Consider the following 20,010-nt stretch of genomic DNA (forward strand, 5'->3'; position numbering starts at 1 on the left):
TGTCCTAGATACATTATACTTTTTTTTCTGAATGCTTATGTTGCCGTTTTAGTACTGAAAAAATGTATTATTAATTTTAGTATCCATTGCATTATTCCTTTCCATCTCTCGCTTCACCTCCCATATCCTTTTTAACCTGTAGTTAGAATTTATTGTACTCCTTTCCTAACTGGATCCTGTGTTTTTTAATCATTTTATAAAGCACATTCTTCCCATTATATATTTCCTAACTGATTTGTTGAATAAATTGGGATACAGTTTTTAGCTTTTACTTTACCCACTGTCGGGATAAATCATTTTTGTGCTCAAATTGTTATCCATATCTATCCTATTCCATTCTTCTTGTATTAAGCTGTCTGATTCCTTTTGTGCATTTAACGTTCTTATACCGTGCTGAATTACAAACAAAATCTACATTAGGTGGTCTATAGCATACTCCACACATTATACCTATCTAATGTTGCAATTTACACATATTCATAATGATTAATGTGTATTAATATTTTTCCATTTTTAATTTCACATTTACAAATATAAGTTTTCATTATGTTCAGTATGTTCAGTAGACATACTGTATGTGTGTTGTATAGCTTTAAAATTCCTCAGCAATGTTCAGTGTTAAACCTCTTGTGATTTCACTTTCATTCTGCCTTACAGCCACATACCAAGAAGTGATAAGTGCCTTTCAATAAAACATGTTCTCTTGCAGCTGTGATTCTCTGCTAAAGGTCAATAAACTCTTCAACACAAGATTCCAGCTACTGGTTCTTGGAAAAAAATGAATATATACCTTCTCAGACTCAATAAATCGTACCTGCGAAGAAAATATTTAATGTTCTGAATGTGTGTATATAAATGAGAAAAAAAATCTTAATCACAATATTTAGATTAATTAAATTATCTTCATATCAACATCATTACTGTACAAAACCAGTGCACTTCCCCTAATTGACCATTTTCAAAAGCTATACTCAGAACATCATTAAGAAAACAGTGTTAAATTAACACAAATTAGTTAAGAGTTACTTTTATATATTGAGTCACTTAACCATATACTTTGAGGCATTAAAAATGCAACAAACGCTATTGGTTCCAAATGTACACGAGTTACATTTTTTATGTGACTCTGTATATTTTTGGACCATTAAATTACTGTTGTAATTTTTAAGTAAAAGCTTTTTTAGTAAAACAGCCTTTAAAAGTATTTAACACATCTGAACAAAAACATTTAATATTGCTGTACAGCTATTACAGATTCAGAAGAAAAAACATACTGTGAGCCATCTTGTAAAATTTGTGAAATATGACAGGTGTTTAAATGTCCACCCATCCATTTTCTAACTGTTTCATCCAATTCCGGGTCACAGGGGAGAGGGAGCCTATCACTGTGAGCCACGGGAGCAAGGCAGGATACACCCTGGGCAGGACGCTAGTCTATTGCTGTTGTTTAAACATGATCAAGTAAATACTGTACAATTATTAAGTCGTTTAATACATCTCTCTCCTCGTAGAATGTACTGTAATTTGACTTAAGAAAAGAAAGTAGGCAGCCTGTAATGGAAGTTTCATCATCAGATTATATCCACTATACAGTTAAATATTGACATGCTACTAATAATGAAAATAGCAAGAATTAATGATTGACTGCATTTGTATAGTTCTTTCTATCCCAAAGGAACCTAAATCACTTGGGGATTGGTTGCTGTAGCACCTATCTGGGTAACACATGGTCCTTAACACTGTGTTCTGTGTGTTGACACTCAAAAGCACTGCTCACAGTGTTAAAGGTACTGTACGCATAGGCTGCTGTTCAGTTGGTTACAGATGGTAGACCAAATATCAGACATTTTCAACAGTCCCTTTAGTCAAAGCATGGCTAACAATGTAATCTTGATAATAAAGCTCTTACATATTAAAATAAATAATCTAAGACTTAACTTAAGCTGTGGATTAAATTTGGCTTCAGTGAGTGATATAATTACTGTTGGAAAGACTTTCTCTGCATTTTACAGTTTGAAATGAGCTATGCACATCTAAAGCAGGAAAAGTCAAATACCAGCCCTGCCGGTGTATTTCCATGTGGGATTTCAGCACAAACAACTTATTTGTTAGAAGAACCATTGGTTAATTCATCTCCGTAATTAAGCAGCTGTTTGTACAGAAAGGCTGCACTGCAGTAGACTGAAAGGCCTCATGTCTCGTGTTTGTTCACCTCTGTTCTAATAGTATATTATTTGGCAATAAGAATATGACTCATGAGGTTGTCAAAAGATGCTCGTCCAACACATCTTCTATTAGAAATGGAAATTTAGTTCCTTATGGAGCTGCTCTTAGCTTCTTAAATAACATTATTGGCCAGAAAGCAGTGTCAGTAACTCCTAAGAAAGAAATATTGTATAAGAATCTGAGTTCTGTATGAGAATAGTAGTCTAGCAGGCAACTCAAACAGAATAATTCTAGACATATGAGTAGGGAACTGCGTCAGCATGCATAGGCTTCAAAGGAACAGGTAAAGGTTCATTCCATGCTGAAAGGTAAAGAAAAAAAATATTACTTTTCAGTTTTGAAGAAGGTCCACCTGAAGAAGACACCCCAGTGAAACTTAGTGTTTCTTTTCTTTACCTTCCAGCATGGAATGAGCTTTTACCTGTTCCTTTGCAGAATAATTCCAAGGCATTTCCACTTACTTTCTTTCCTCTTTTTCTCTGCTCATGCTCTGTCTTAGCTGCTGAAGTCTACTCTCCATGTCTTTACTCTCAAGCTCCAGCTGTACTGTCTCAAGCTTCATCTCTCCAAGATTCCTGAGGTGGGAAAAATAAGAGGACGTTACACTCTCAATAAATAAAGATGTGACAAGTTCATGTAGAAAACTGAGATTTAATCTGGCAACGTGTAAAGTAACCCTTATTTTTTCCTGTTCCAAGTTAGGTTTGACTGAGTCAATATAAAAGTGATTAAAAACTTATGTAAACTACTTATTATATTATACCTACTACAAAATAAGTAAAAATATTTAATAAATTCCATTGCTTGATATTACTTTAGCTGTCAAATACCCAACTACACAAAGAGGCTTAGATTCACTTTGATTGAAACACAATGGAAAACCCACACTGCTGTTACCTGGCCTTTAACTTCATTGACTTAGGCTTGTTTGTAACAACCACAAAATCATTTAAATTCATGGTTCTTGTTGAAGGAATGCTTTTCCCAGTGTTGACCAAGCTTCCAAGACACTTTTTGCCCTGCAATAAATATAACAAACACATTTTTTCACAGGACAAAAAACTTGACTCTAGACCTACAAATTCATATTATCAATTAACAGGAGCAGTGACGTAAATGCCATGTTTAACTTTAATAAATTAAGTTATATACAATTAAAAATAATTCATCATTCCGGGTTTTTATCATCTTTCCTTTTTTACGTATAGAACATAACCTTGCCTTTTCACATTTGGAAAAAATAGATGAAGAGGATGTATTAACAACAGAGTACCTATTACACAGCTGTTAAAGGTGAACCGTGTAATGGGCTGTGAAACTTGTGTAAACAGAAGTAAATCTGTTTCGATATACTGAGTTGACTTCAATTGCTCATGAAAAACCTGGGACAATTTGTTTATTACAGCATAAAATTTGTTCTGTGTGAGGATGTGAGGATGTGAGGATTTGAGGATTTGAGGATTTGAGATTGTAGTAAAATCTGCAACAGAAAAGCAAGAACATATTTTATGCTTCAGTACAGCCTACTTTGTTATTGTTAGATTAGCCATTGACACATGATTGATACTGTATATAGTGGCTGATTATTCAAAGCTATTTTCCAAGACCAGAGGTACAGTATTTTCGTTCAGAACCCGAATAAAAAGCTAGGATTCAAACTACTATTGTAGTCTAATATGCATGTCTAGAACCATATTTTCACGTGATAAAAAAAAACACATGCTTGCAGAGGTGTATTAGCTACTATCTAGGAACTGCACATACTGTATGAAATAAGCTGAGACGAACAAACGATGTTAAAAATTACGCTTTTATCACAGAAATACCTTACTCTGACTCAGCAATTTTATAATGCTGTCCAAAGTCGAATCGTTTTTGTTCAAACTTAATAAATGTGAATAAACTGAAAATAAATGTATTACATATTTAGCGAATTAATGAAACAGCTTACAACCATAAAAGCAAACGTCACAATACACAGGTCTTTAAAACTATATTAAATGTCATGGTCTATTACCTAAATACCGTAGGCTACGGTATGTCCGTTTTCATAATGAAAATGATTATAATATTCTTGCTTACACAAACAAAAAGCAACAAATACCGTACCTTCAAATATCTTCTGCGCCAACGAATATTGTTTATATATATAAATATACTCTGTTTAAACTATTTCCCTCGCTTTCTCCCTCTCTCACAGTATTAACAAAGTGCTTTTCTCCTACGTCAATGTGCAACAAGTGTTGATGAGTAGGACCGCTTGTGTATTGGTGGCCATGGAAACGGTAAATCTCGCGAGAGCCTTTTAACTTCTTAATGGGCACTTTTTGTGACGTATTTACTAATAAAAGTGGAAAAGAGGTTTTACACCTGTGACGGATGGCCAATAGAACTGTTAGATAACTTCTTATGTTATTGCTAAGATCACAGGTAACTGTTGGTAGGCTCCCTTGCCTTGATAATTAGGGCAAGACACAAGAGTACAAGTGATGGCATAGGTTAGGAAATTCGGGATGAAATCAAATGCTTTTACAATACAATTAGAAAATAACTAGAGAATATGTGGATGAAAACACACCTTCATCTGCTAAATTACGATGTCGTTCAATCTCACAAAACACAGCAGATATCCTTGAATCCCAGTTTTGTTTTCTTTTGTGGTTTTTTTTTTCTTAGGGGGCAGGGGCTGGGTGTTGCTTTGGCCATCTTTAGATTTTAGTGCCATCATTGTGCTGAAAGGGACTATGGTGAAATGAACAAGTCGCTCCTCAAAGCAAGTGATGTAGGTGTGTGAAAGTGAATTTACCAAACTGTCTCCTAGCCTACGTATAAATATATATTCTTGAGTGGAGATAAAAGGCCTAATGATTTTTCCCCACTAAGCAGTTAACAACAGGTCATTGACATTGCATTATATCTGCCATGCAACGATTCTGAAGCAGCACATCCTGATGTAACCATTTACCAATCAGGAATTCAGCTCACACTGCATTAGATTTAGATCATTAGGCTTTGGTCACAGTTAATGCTCTTTTAAATGACAGGCTATTCAAACACACATTGAAGAAGATTTTGAGGTGTACCTCATTTGGGATTAAATTAGTGTGTGTACTAATGAAATCTAGTAAAAGCTCAAATAAAGAATCATGGAGACGTACAAGAGTAATACATTTAAGGAAATATTATTGAGGGTATATTTAATTCCATGTAAATGCAAGATTTCCTACTCTGTAGGGCATTCACTCAAATTAATGCAAGACCTTTCCGGATTTGGTGCCCAAAATGGCCACTACAGCTGCATGCTCAGGTCCTGTGTTTTGCTATAAAGGTCAGTGTCAATGTATATAATTTTCATGGAAGTGCAAACACCAGAAAGGATGGAGTTGTGATGAACCAATGCTGGGGTGGCAGGTTTTATCACATCAAGAAATAAATATATAAGTCTTTGAGTGTACATACAGTATTTAGCAATAAGTATGTGTGCATTTTGCAAATGTGAACAAAAAATGGGAAAAAAATCAGAAGTAATAACGAATTAATATCTGTGGCCAGACTGATTTTTTTTTCTTAAAAAATAAGCTGAAGCTAAAGTAATAAACACAGTCTGATGCTTTCCAGGCAAACCCAGGGCTTTAAGGAGCTCTGTGTCCTCCTAGTGATTGGGTGCTGTCTTCCAGACTGGACGAGGAAACCTTCCCCATCAGTCACTCTTGGCTCAGGCTGCAGCTCAAGGATGTCTAATTTGTATTCAAAAAAAGGTTTCGGATTTTCTATTCCATGGCAGTCTTGCAAAGCTTCCCTCTACTTCACCTCTAAAAAAAAAGATGAGGCTGATTTCTCAGAAGGGTGCCAACCTTTCTTGCGCTGTGATAGTACAGGAACCCACCTCTCAACAGGCAGAGGTCAGATCACAGCTTGACACAGCGAGCAGGGATTCAAGCCCACACCCCTACGATGCACAAGGTTAAGACAGTCTGCTAGCATCCTTCTTTCATACCTGCTACTTAATCTTATTCTCTCACAGCACAAAAATGCAATTCTGTCCTGTAACTTCAGTTCCAGCAGCCAGGAAACTACCAAACCATGCTGCAGCATACTGATGAGCCAAAAGGATTGGATAGGACTGCAATAATATGGAACAGCAGCTGAAATTCAGCCCCTTGAGGAAGAAATCTAATAAACATCTAAATGTTTCTGTGACTGGAAAATGTCAACGGATAAAGGTACTTAAATGGCGAGCCAATTGAATTATATTAAAAAAGAATAAATTAGTAAAATGTCTAGGATTCTTTTTTTCTATATATTTTTGCCGTGTATCAAGTAATGTCATAGGAAAGGCTTCTCAGATGCTTCTTTCCAACTTTGCTTGAAATGGTCCCAGATGCTCAGCATTTAATATCAGCATGTCGACAGCTACACCATTTTTCATCACATGTGGCATAGATGAGGGAATATCTCTTTCTTACCTGATCATCTAAAACACAGCTTTTGTTTGTTTGTTTTTTCATCCCACGTTGGTCACAGGAAGTAGCCAAGTAATTCATTTTGTTAACGTTCTGGGGCATGTTGTCAAGTCTGAAATATTCAGACGCGCAGTACATTTCATAAAGATTAAGATTTGGATGGAATGAATCATTTAACTTGAAAAGCTCCCCAGTGAAAGGTTTGTTTTCCAACTCCACCCTCCGGAGTTTTTTTCTTGATACTGTACCTTGTCTCCACTAGGGCCCATAAAAAACTTTCCTGACAACAGTAGTCTCTGGCTACTATGACAGAAAACATATTGTATTTGATATGTGAGAGCCTGGCAGTACGTCCTGTTAACCTCAATATCACATATTTCATAAGCTATTCAGGATACACCCCCATGCCTGCTGAAACTCTCCGGTCAGTGTTTCAAGGTTAAAGAGTCCAGCGTCTCCAGCCGGCTAAACCAGAAAGCAGAAAAATGGGCAGCGTCTCCTCTTCTCCTTGAGCCACGAAGTAACAAGTGAACTGATGACCTTTTCAAGGAGAAGCAAGAGTGCTTTTATGACAGCTGACTTTTCAAAATGTGGGAAAGGGCCTCAGAGAAGCTCAACAAGCGTGAAACTTCCCATGAACGTTAGCTGGCAGTTGACAAGCAGAATAAGCCCATGATGGGCCCTTCTTTCCCTGCACTTTTCAACAGCCAATTTCTGGAACACAGGGAGTGGAATGGAAGCGTACGCTGCTGATAATGCCATCATTTGGGATGGCTGCAGACGGCCATGAAGACCAGGTCTGTTAACTTGCTTAAGCTGCTCTTCTCTCTGCTCTTTCTTTTCAGAGCCCTGGGACGCTCTGGGACGAGTGTCTATAACAAGAAAAGAGCTTTACTACTGGCTATGTTTGCGTGTGGAAATTCCAAATGAAATGTTTCGTGTCAAGCTTGCCGAATAATCAAAGCAACTGCTGGAGTAATAACTGTGGCGTCTTGAACACATTCTCGTATTCAGCAATTGAGATGACAGCTCCTAGCCCTTAAGAACAAGGCTGTTAAATGGCTGATGCACTGGACCGCCAAGCTGTCAGACTTGGTTTCTATTAAGTATTTTCTGATAATGCGGGAGCTGAGCATGAAACACTCGATAAAGAAAATAATACATGTGAGATATCTAAAGGCATGCCTTGAATTCTGAGGAAAGCTCACTATGCAGGAAGCTTACATGCCGAAAGCTTACAACCTGAGTCAATTACATAAGTCTGTGGGAGGTTGCAAATCATCTTGCATTTAAAAGACCTGTGCCAAGATGACAGATACTAAATGTACAGAAATCTTAATGCTCTGTTTATCCTAAAATTTGCCCATATCTGTGCAACACTCCCTTTTGGATGAAGGTCAGAGGTGTTATCTTAAAATCCACACTGTGAGATTCAGACTTGTGCATTCACTTCATCGTGCAACACAAGATGGAAGTTTTCCTACTCTGGCCATGTCATGGTAGGCAGATTTGTGTTGAAATGCTGCACATAACTGCAACTTCATGCGTCTTTCTTCCTGCTGTGTTTCTCTTGCTCACACTGCCACCTATAGGAAATCTTTTGCATGGAGGAGGTTTTTCAGACCACTGCAAAAGCTGGTCAAGAAGTCAGAAATTTCATTAATAATATCTGATGGCTTCTGAATTGTAAAATGTTAATGCATGCATTGCAAAAGTGAATCAAGTTTTTTTTTTCTGTGTCATGGGAGTGCAAGGATTTTTACATAATTTTTAACTAATAGCTATTATAATAACCTATAATACTATTTTTACATTAGTATATTTTCCATTTATTGTTCTTACCTAAGATATATACAGTATGTGTCCCACTCTTTTTATTTCCTGTATTTTATTTTTTTATAATTTCTTGTATTCTTGTGTTTCTCTTATATTAGGTTACTGATTGTTTCTTATGCATTTAGCTATTTCATTACATACAGTAGCCCACTGGATTGTTAGATTGTTTTGTCTCTTTTCCCATTATGTTGCGTCTCTTGTTTTCCAATGTATTGTTTTAGTGGTCAGCACCTAATACGTACAGTTTACTTTAATGAGCTGAAACACACACATGCTTGATTTACCACAGTACTGCTGTCAGGTTTTGATTGGCGGATTTGGATCACATGATCTGGGGTACTGTATATAAACCCACCTGTGCCTTAGGCAAGAGAGAGAAGACAAGGGAAATAGTGGAAAACAAGCCTACAGCCAGAGGGCACCGACAGCTGGCCTTGAGGGAGATATTATGTATAAACACTTCTGCGCTACAGGGAAAAATGGGAAATATTCACTCTTTTGTGTACAACCAGGCACTAAATGTCATAATTGTAACATTTTCTGTGTATCTTTAATTTGCCTATTGTCTGTAGTATTTCAAAGTACATTTTATTCAATTTGGCTTAGGCCAGAAAATAGTCTTAAGGCTAAAGTATACTAAAGAGTTAAAGTTTGATTTGACCAAATCCTCTCCAACAGTAGAATAAAATTCAAAATGGTCAATCCTTCTGTTCTTCTTGTGTTTAACTCAAATTTTTAGTTTTTAGTTTAGAGACTCTAATGAGTTCCTGTTGAATCTCTACTGCAATGGTTCTACAATAATTTAAAGCCCAGAAGCCTGAAGTCTGCTGAAGGTTTTGATTAGCAACAATCATGCTATCAATGTCTTGAAATCTGCCCTCTCCTGATGGGTTGCCCACTTGGCACCTTTTGGGCCACCAATTGGCTGACACCATTTTATACCCTGGACTTCATTGAGAAAGGCCTGCACTGGTGGCACTGTGGTGAGCATTTCTATGCTTTTCCTGTTTTCTCCCAAGTACTCCAGTTTCTTCCCCATCCAAAAAGTAAATTGGTTTGGTTTGAAAGGGATTATTTACAGTAGCTTTTCTGGGGATGTTGTAGTTGGGGAATTTGCTTACCAGCACAGCTGGTACTGGGCAAGGGATTATACTGTAGAGAAGCAGAACCAAATGAGCACGATAGGTTGAATACTCTCTTCTCATTTGAGGCCTATCCAGTTTTCCACCAAGACTAAACCAATGGCTTTTTCAGAGTTCAAACTTATATCCTCCTGATCTTGTCTTCATCAATATGTACAGAACTATGTTTCCATAGCATGCATCACATTAAAAGTTCAGCTACAGTGTGTTTTTCCTAACTTATACTAATTTAAATTAAACATAACCTAAAGCACAAAATGCAGATCACCCTTTAATTTAGTCCTCAGATCAAAGAGCAATACAAATTGAGGGGTTACTGTAGTTTTAATCGTTCTAATATTGTGTTCTGATTATGAGTGGTTTCTGGTTTAATGCTCACCAAATATTTTGTCAACACAGCACTTATACAGAAATGATTAAATACAGGCTTAAACAATTTTAATTTCATGGAAGAACACACAAAGACCACACGATTGAGTGATAGATAGAACACTTCATGCATTATTAAAATGTAATTGGAGAACAGGGTTATCACCTCAGGAGAACACTTCCATTTAGCTGAATATGTGAAGTACTTTTTCTGCTGTTTTTCAAAAACTTCAATATATCTTCCCTTTGAGGTCATTATGTTTGAGTGCGTCACTTTCTTCATAAACACAATTAATCCTAAAATTCCTGAATAAAATGTATAATAGATTTTGTAATTTTTTCAAGAGGATTGCATTAGGAGGTTTAGTGGATTGGCAAGGCTGTTTATTTCTTAAAAAAATACCTGCTAGCTGTTTTGTTGAAACATCCATCCATTATCAGAAAGCTAATTATTCCTGGTAAGGGTCATGTGCAGGCAGGCCTGTAAGCACAGGGCACAAGTCAGGAATACACCCTGGACAGTCAGTCAGAGGGCACACACACAAGCACGCAGAGGCAATCAACAGACATCAATTAACCGAGCAAACGTGTCTGAAAGGTGGGAGGGAAAACTGTATATACAGAAGGTGCCTGAAACTGGGACCAAACTCAGGACATAAGAGTTGTGAAGCAGTACCACTAACTACACTGCCACCTTATAAGAGTATAGGTTCTTGATTTCAAATTTGTTTCATTCTCTTTTGTTCCTATGCGGTACTTTACTAGGAAGGTACAGTATATGGCCAATGATTTTTGACCTTGCAACAAGTTCAGTTCAGGATTCAGTTACGTAAAGAGCTCGGCTGAATTAAAAATTTGTCAGTGTGCTGGATGGGGAACCCCTGCAAAAAAGTGTAAATTACTCATTTATCACCAAGGCAAAGTGCACGTCACGATCGTCATCCCTCCTCTGAAGGGCGCTCCGACCCTTTCGTATTTAAGTTGATTATGTGCACCTGCCCCCTGTTTTGTCCGTCATTATTTAAGCCCGGCTCTCCCGCTGTTCCTGGCTCAGCACTGGGAGATGGATGCCCGGAAGTCCGCCTACCAGCAGGTCCAGGAGAGATCCGATGGCATCAGCATCGGCTTCACCCCGGCGTCCTGACCATTTGAGTCCCGGGCTGGTTTTTATTCGCTGATTTATTCACTGTTCCTGTTCTGGACCCCATTCCGATTTTTAACCTTTTTTGTCTCGGATGGATCCCCCGCTTACTGGATCCTGGACTGCACTCTGGATTCCCCCTTTAGACTGTCTGGACTTGTTGGCCCCCCGAGCAACAGATCACCCTCTTCACACCCCCCTGTCCATCAACCTGTCCTGATCCTCTACTTCTTCTTTTCCTGTTGTCCATCTCCACTTACTCCCGGATTATACCGTCTGCACAGGGTCCTGAACTACGCTTCACGGAAGCCTGGACCGGCTCCCGTTATAGTGCAGGTCAGTGTTTTCCATTCTTAGGTGGGTAAATTCAGTTCATCTTTCCACTTGTTGGAAGAACAATTTTGCCCCAAACCATTATCATAGGATGATCCTTGTTTTGTTTTGTTTTTTAATAGTGTTCTAAACATTATAAGAATGCACTTATTCAATTGGCATCGTGCAGCAGTCAAGCCTGCAGTGGTCAAGTGGTCAGTGCTTCAATGTCCTCATTGCTTACCACAAGAAAAGACCAGTGAACCAATCTGGAAATGCACAGCTGCACAGAATGGGTTTTGTAAGGAAAACATCTCATGTTGTTTACTCATACCTTAATCCAGTGTGACCTTATTCTGAAGTTTAATAACTGTTTCACTTTCCTGCACTGCAATAGGTTGTAGTAAGGAGACGCTCTTGGCAGTTCGCTGTAAGATGCACTGCAGTGGACTCGAGGGAATACCATGTTTAAGCAGGATTCATGCCTAGTTGCAGTACAACAACTAATTGGGCTAAAAAAATATTTTTATAATGAGTGCTGGTCATTTAAAATCACACCACATTGTAGTGACTCACACAGTTATTGGGATGTCATAAATTCCACACAAAGGTCATTTTTAAGGATGATACTCCCATTAAAATGAACCACACTATGATTAGGCTCATCTCTCTCCAAGCTAATCTTTTGAAAAGATTCGAGATGGGTGAAATACTGTTCTGCACCAAAGGAGTACCTGGAAATTTGTGGGCTTCACTCTCCATGTGGGAAACTGCTGTTTTAACCTTCAGCAAGGTAATCTGCTCAGATTATTCTAGTAAAATGCTGATTCATTCAGATTACTCCCATGATATGCCCAGCAGTACAAATGTAATGCAGTGCATGAAAAACAACTAAATTTATAACAATAATAATCTACATTATGAATATTTTTTGCAAAACTGTTTTATTGAGGATTCACAACATTGCCTTGACCCCTTTGAATAGAGTTCAAACTGATTGCCTTTTGACCACACACTTCAATCAACTTAATGAGGACTGAATCTTTTGTTCAAAACCCTCTTTAAAGCTATCACATCGTTATACTGCTACTCTATTTTCTCTGCCTTGCCATAGTTTGAATAAATCAGATCTTAATAAGGCTCATCACTTTATTCTAGGCTCATTCATATTGGGGGGGGGGGTTTCAGGAGAAATTCAACGGTCTTATGTGTATTAATGAAGACCATGACCACTCATCATAGCAGAGGCGACTTTAATAAATGGAAAAAAATGCAATGTCTCAAAAAAATACATGTTCACTGGAGTCAAAAACTGCACCAGTATAGATTCCTTGAAATTGGATAGACTTTCTTATCTTCTTGGCAGGGGTATCTCAAATACATAAATATACAGATTTGTTATTCTTTTAGGATCTTGGATTTCTGTTATAGTGCTAAAGTATAATTTTCTGTATACTGTATGTGACACAACGCAACACACAATCTAGCACCCATTCAAATACCCAGCGTGCTTTTAGGAGGAAGCCAGCACACTCAGAGAGGACCCATGTGAAAACTGGGAGAGCATGCAAACTCCACATAGGAAATGCAGCTCAGATTCAATCCCAGGACCCAAGAGCTATGAGGCAGAAGTGTGGACTACATCACCACGCTGCCCAGCTCAGCATCACAGTCAGGCAATTCCAATGCCTGGATATGAATGTCACTGTTCTTTACACATCTTACCTACTTCCACCCACATACATATTATGATCTCACTTCATGCTTTTGCGTTTGTAAAAAAAGTTGTTTTCACAACCCGAACACATCATTAAAGGTTGGGTTACAAATATCCTTAAAAATGAACCATTCTGTTGATCATAGCTATAAAGATTTTATTCTTCCATACAAGACATAATAATATACGAGGAAATAAAGAAAAGCATGTTACAAAATTAGAGAAAAGGCTTTTAGATTTGTACAGGGACTTGGCTTTCCTACAAATTTTGAGTTATACTTTATAACTTCAACTTTTTGGCGGACAAAAAAAAAACTAATTTGAAACCTGACATGCCGGCAAATGTTTTATAAAGGTCTTTCCAAAAAAATCGGCTTTTGAAAGATGTTAGTTCATTTATGTATGAAGAATAGCTGGAAGCACAGTTTTATTTTTTAAAAATCTTAATTTTAGAAATAATTAGGAATCGATTTGTCCAGATACATGTCTGTATATTGCTGCCCTGAAATAACTTGTTTCCTGGTAATCACAGTCTTAAGTAGAACACTCCCTGACTTGAAGCAATTTCCCCCCTGAAAAAAATAATCAGGTTCTATAACAAGACTTGTGCCCTGTTTTTTTGCCAGTGGATAAAACAGGCTATTATTGAATTCTCTGAATGTGTGGCTCGCTGCCTCATCACCTAATTCCAAATAAAAGCTGTTTTATATTCCAGCCACACTGGTGAACTTTCCAAATTCAACACAAGAGGCCCTTTCACAAATCTAAGCAATCACACCCAAGCCCTTACGGATCCTTACAGTTAACTTCAGGTACATCATTAGAATTTGTATTGTGAAACCATCCTTCTTAGAAAAATCCATTAATACTTTGTTTTCTGCACTACACCTGTTCCTTTACATTTGTTGAAAGTGATGGCATTCACTGAAACAAATTTCCCAACAGCGGCTGAATACCTAATTGGTGAACAAATTGTTTTTTTTCTTTCCCTGTCAGAAAACAGCATGAAAAATCTCGGTTAAAGTCCTCACAAGTGGCATTCTTTTGACTTTTCAAAGACTTCTGACAAGTGATTTGTGAGGTCATGCAAAGTATTTGAAAATCTGCACCCTCAAAAAAGGTTTCCTACAAGGTTATCGGAAAATGAATGATACACACAGATAATGAATAGAGGGGACTCGTAGGAATCTATAGTGCTGTATAGTTTGGAATCCAGGTTTTTAACAGTCTGAATGTAGTTGTTCTTTTTCATATCGACTGCTAATTCTTTAGCAACCCGCAAGTCATTACAGAGCAAACAAAACACTGCAAACACTGCACCTGAGAAAATAATAATTAGGACATTCTTCGGGATTTGTAGTACTTCAGAATCAATAACATTTTCAAGTCTGACTAAGTCCTTTAATCCATATTTATTAACTTTCATCACCACTACCCACTGTTTTGCCTCCATATACATTAAGTATCCATCTTTAAATAGTTTGTTTTTTATAGTACCGTTGAAATACCATGAGATTTCTGGAACAGAACATCTGTTTTTATTACACAGAGCACGGTTCTGAATAACATAGTGACAAACAACAGCTATTTCAGCCAAATGGCTGGTAAACGATACATTGCATTAAAACTCGATTTTAAATTATTCTCCTCAGCTCTCACATATTTTCACGCACATGCAGGTATTTACGTTATTGCAACTTCCACTGCAGAATGGGTGTTTCATTTCAAAATGTTAAGATGGCATTGAATACCATTTAATGGTTTACGGCAAACAATTGCTCAATTTGTATCTTTGTGGATATTAAAGTTGTAATTGTGAAAAGCAGTTGGAATTAAGCGATCTTACAAAACGTGAGAAGAGAATAATCTTCTTCCTAAAGGTTCCAAACACAATTCACTCTGAAAACACCATGTTTTATGTAGTGCTGGTTAGGTATGGCAATGATAGGGATTCTTGCCTCACAAACTGCTACAGCTTTAATGCAGAAGGATACATGACTCAACAGCACGGGATTTTTAACATCTGCATTATGAGTATGCCAATCATGAAGTGAATATGGCGTAAGGCACCTGCCATGCATATCCTGCCTAGAGGCACACAGCTCTGGTGCAGAGCTAGCAATAGAAAGCACAACGATGACATAAGTAAACTGCTGATGAGAGAGCACTGGCCATATGTGCGTTCCCCCAGGTTGCTGAACAGTGACAAAACAACAAAATATGGAAGTCAAGCTTAAAAATATGACAGAGCGCATCTTGCACATACTGAATTCCTTCCTTGTTATAGCCAGTTGTTTCACAAGTGTATATAAAGCAGGTGGCATCCAGCTATGTGCATTAATCATTGTTGAGCCCCTCAAGTGAATTTACAGCATCTGAAAAAAGCAGCCATTTTGAAAACAGCAGCACACAGGAAATTTGCAGCTACTCATACACAGTAGGTGGTACTGCTCCTTGCCGAGGAACAATATTGACCAGGAAGGAGCTCTGTAGTGACCTTAATGCACATTGTTTAGCTCCCAGCAGCTTTTAAATTTGTTTACACCACACTCTGTGTGGTGGTGGGAAGCTTGGAGTCGATTGTGAGCAAGCTGCTAGAAGTTATTCTCTTTGTGAGATCTTTACAATAGCAGGATCCAGAAAAATGGAAATTCATACTACCTCAGGCTGGTTTCCTTTTAAAAACAAAAAAGAAAAACAGTAAAAACCATTCGCAGGCACTCCCAATGCATTTTCACTGTTCATGGGGCTAAAGAGCCAGACAGCAAAGCAAAACACAATAATTAGGTAAATGAGGAAACATTAGCTATGCTGTAATTACAATGTATCTGCACTGCAACAAGCAAATAAAAGAAAGACACAAGCAAGTGTCTTAGAAGCCAATTATTATTAATAACTTTCTTAGCAGACTCTCTTATACACAGTGACTAAAAATTAATTCATTTATTTATTGTCAAATTAATAAATTGACATTAAGGATGGCTCAGACTGGGGGGTCACAGCAACGACTGCATAAACAAATGAAATGGTAAGAATTATAACATGAAATGTTGTTACAAATAGGGGATTATGAAAATATAGAACACAGAACATACAGAAATAGAGCAGATGAATCAATAAGAAAGAATAAATAATCATAACCCTCAACTCGAAAAGACATACGAAGAATATATACTGCACTCGAGCGGTTGGTATAATTAGAGGCATCTGGGATCTTTATTCTCTGACACAGCTCTGGTGAAAAAGTAAGAAGTCAGGCACAATGGGTTAAACAAATATTTATTAGCAAAGACTGTTACGCAAACTAAACAACACAGTACAAAATACAGCATACAAAATACTTTATTTACAAACAAATTGCCCCAAAGGCCCACGTCCTTATCAACTCAGTAGCTAACAAGTGTTCAGTGATCCTCAATAACACCTACACAGGCCAACGACAAGAATAAGCCTGGCTTCTAAATTTAACAGAAGACAACCTACAGTTTAATCTCGCCCTATAACCTTCGATGCCACAAAGTGAATGGGAAGCCTATTTCCCTATTGTAAAAATACATCCATTAATCAGGAGAGACCATTTTAACCTAGGAATTCACTAAACATGGAATTCTGAGTGTCCTGAATAAACAGAGTGGCAAGTTGTCCTCACAGGATTCAAATACTTAACGGAAATCTGGTCTTTACGGATGATCTTGACAAGGAAGTCTCACCTTGCACAATCTTTCTTCTCTCTCCTTTTGCCTTTCCGTCTCTTTCCACTCCTTTTGCGTGTCTTATGGAGAGCAAGCTGGGGGATGGGAAAAGACAAATTCCAAATGCAAGAAATTGTATATGGCCAATACAGTGATCTGATCTTCTCCTGTCTCCTTCTCTCTCCTGGACTTTTTACAAAGTTACATCTTTGGCTTGTTTTCAGTTTTAGAAAAAAATAGTATAAACCATAACTATTAGTTATTAGTTATAACTATTAACCATAACTATTTAAGCACTTTGAAAAGCCACCTTTAAAGGTGCTATATAAAATATTTTTATTATTATTATTATTATTATTATTATTATTATTATTATTATAACTAGCTTATTTATATTTATGAAAGAAAACATTTTTATATTGTGTTGTAATTACATGTTTAAGGGTTGTATGCAGACCTTCACATGATTTAAAATACCACAGAGCTGCTCTTTTTTTTTCCTTTTTACATATTTTAGGCAAATCTGGCCTGTATCATTGCTTGTTTCGAACACTTAGGAAAATTCACTGTAGTGAGGTTCTGCTGAAGACTATATTAATAATACCATATATTTTAACAAACAACAATTTGTATTTTTAAAATGTTTTTACATATCTAATTTACATATGTGTAAATATGTGAATATTTGCTGCATGCTTGGCTCTTCAAGATTTCTTTTGAAATCTAAAATTAAAGATGTATTGTACTATTACAGATAAAAAATGCTTTGAAAATGTACATTGTATATTTTACTGTGCTAAAATATCAACTTACCTTTAATTAAGCTAGCCATTAAAATTACACCATTGGTATGTTTTTCCACCCAAGAGTTCAAACTTTTAGCAAAAGTTTCTGAATGTTGGACTTTTATCCATTAACGGGAACATTGTAAAAAATCGTTGCTGTTCTGAAGATATTGATTCCTTCAGCACAAAGCCCTCTCGAACACAGGGAGCGCTGGCCAATTTCAATATGCACTCCTCACTTGGAGTCGATATTGCTTTAGCAAGGCTTTTGAGTGCCAAGAAAGTATCTCCTACCAAAATCAATAAACAAACAAATGGAATCAGCTCTAACACAGACATTCTGTTCTCTCACTCACCACCCTCTTAGATTTATGTGGTGTATATCCAGTCGCTTATCTGCATGAAGATCAACCTAAAAAGGTGCTTTCCGCTTTAGATGATTCATGAGCTTCAAATACAATTACATGTTCAAAATGGGGCGGGCTTTTTTATTGCAACAGCAACCAGTCTCATATTTTTGTTGCTTTGCTTGCTTTGCTTTGTTTTACCGTCCTAATGAAGACAGGCATAACCTTCTCCTAGGCTGTCAGAAAGATGTCGCTGCCTCGTTAGTAGCTCCTCAGCTGGGGAAGGGATCTGCCCCTTTGCCTCTTCCACATTATCACATTATCACATTATCAACATTATCACTTGAGGGTGGAAGCAAGATGCTGTGTAATACTCCTCCACGGAAAGTCAGTACAAGAGCATGGACAGCCACCGCTCTCATCACGGCAGCCGACAATATCTAAATACATTTAACAGTTCAGCCTATTTGTTACTATTTGTGCATATGCACCGTGTACAGTGGAACCATATATGTGTATGTTTTACAAAAGCAGACTTAACTGTTATGCAAACCCAATGGTAAAATCTATGCTTTAGACTCATCCAACACTAGTAGCAGCTCTATTCTTCCAAACCAAGCCATAAGCAATACAGCTTTCAAGTCAGTTAAAAGCAATGGGATTTCATCTTGCCCAGAGTTATCGATATCAGTGTTTAACATCATATCAGCATAATAACATTTCTACGTGCTTAAAAATGCATGGACCACAACAACAAGCTTTTCATTCTATAGGCTCTCTGCTGGCAACATCTTCCTTTTACAAAGCTTTAGATCTTTTTAATTTTGTGATTAAGACTTTTTACAGGTTGTGTGGGTAATTATCTTTCCCTAATTTATTATAAATTTATTTTTTCTTCTGACCCTCCTTTATGAAGTTATAAGGGGGGGATTTTTCAACATTACTTCCTTGTGCCCCCCAGGAAGTAGTGACAAAAGGATTCTAGTGTTGCTAGTAAAAGCTAAAGCTTCTGTAGTAGCAGTAAAATTAAAATATTCTCCCAGGACCATAACCCTTAGCCTTCTTCCAGCATTCCTGTAAGTCTGTCAGAGGGAAAAGTAAATGTGTCTCTAAAGCAGCTGAAATCCTTATTCAAGGCAATAGAAAAGTTTCTTTAATGAACTCAGGCCATTCATATTCCCTGGTTGGCACTCTTCCCAGAATTGCTTCTTTACCTTCAATGTGGAGAAACATTTTATAACTTGAGAACTTTCAGACCTCAACTTCCTAACACTGAAGTAATGATTTCTCTCAAAAACATTAAAAATTCTGTCTATATATTTTACTGCATTTTTATTGTTATTATTAAATGGTCCAGTAGATTAAATACGTTTGGATCGCAGCCTAATTGTCTCCCATGAATACAGTCTTGAAATTGCTTAAATTGAGTCCAACTCTGATTATGTGGTATGAAAATAATGGTGCAGGTTTCAGTAAGAAAAGGGCCTTTGTTCTGGAAATTGATCAGTTAACTATAAGCCACGATATGAAAACACTACAAATGGTGAAATTATGGTCGGCGTTCAACAAAATAATTGGAAAAAAATATTTAAAAAATAACTTGTTAGCCAATAAAAATTCACAAAATACAGTATTCACGTCATCTTTATTTGCCAAGTATAAATGAATATTAGGAATATATTTAATAATGATTAATAATTCCTAACACTTATATAGTGCTTTTCTGGACACTCCACTCAAAGCGCTTTACAGGTAATGGGAACTCCCCTCCACCACCACCAATGTGCACCATCCACCTGGAAGAATACATTTCTTAATGTATTTATAATTCTGACATTTATCTGTGTTGTTGTTTTTAAGGCCGTGCACCACGGGGGCTTGGTGGTGAAAGCCGCTGATTCCAGACGGGGGTGCCTTCCGTGTGGAGTCCGCATGTTCCCCATGCCCCGAGCACCCACGTTCCAAAGACACGCTGTCAGG

General features: G+C 37.2%; 1 protein-coding gene across 1 annotated transcript in view; it reads right to left on the bottom strand.

Moving 5' to 3' along the window:
- Nucleotides 1-4,462, bottom strand: part of zbbx (zinc finger, B-box domain containing) — a 34,669-nt gene extending 30,207 nt beyond the window's left edge. The window contains exons 1-3 of the mRNA XM_088913735.1: nt 4,336-4,462; nt 3,124-3,245; nt 2,688-2,801 (exon numbers count right to left, since the gene is read on the bottom strand). Of these exons, the coding sequence (XP_088769861.1) occupies nt 2,688-2,801; nt 3,124-3,185 (176 nt within the window). The 5' untranslated portion in view covers nt 3,186-3,245; nt 4,336-4,462. The remainder of the gene's footprint in view (nt 1-2,687; nt 2,802-3,123; nt 3,246-4,335) is intronic.
- Between the last annotated feature and the right edge of the window lie 15,548 nt (nt 4,463-20,010).

The sequence above is a fragment of the Atractosteus spatula genome, chromosome 4 (genome assembly GCF_055471065.1).
Source record: "Atractosteus spatula isolate fAtrSpa1 chromosome 4, fAtrSpa1.hap1, whole genome shotgun sequence".
In the NCBI taxonomy this organism is placed as follows: Eukaryota; Metazoa; Chordata; class Actinopteri; order Semionotiformes; family Lepisosteidae; genus Atractosteus; species Atractosteus spatula.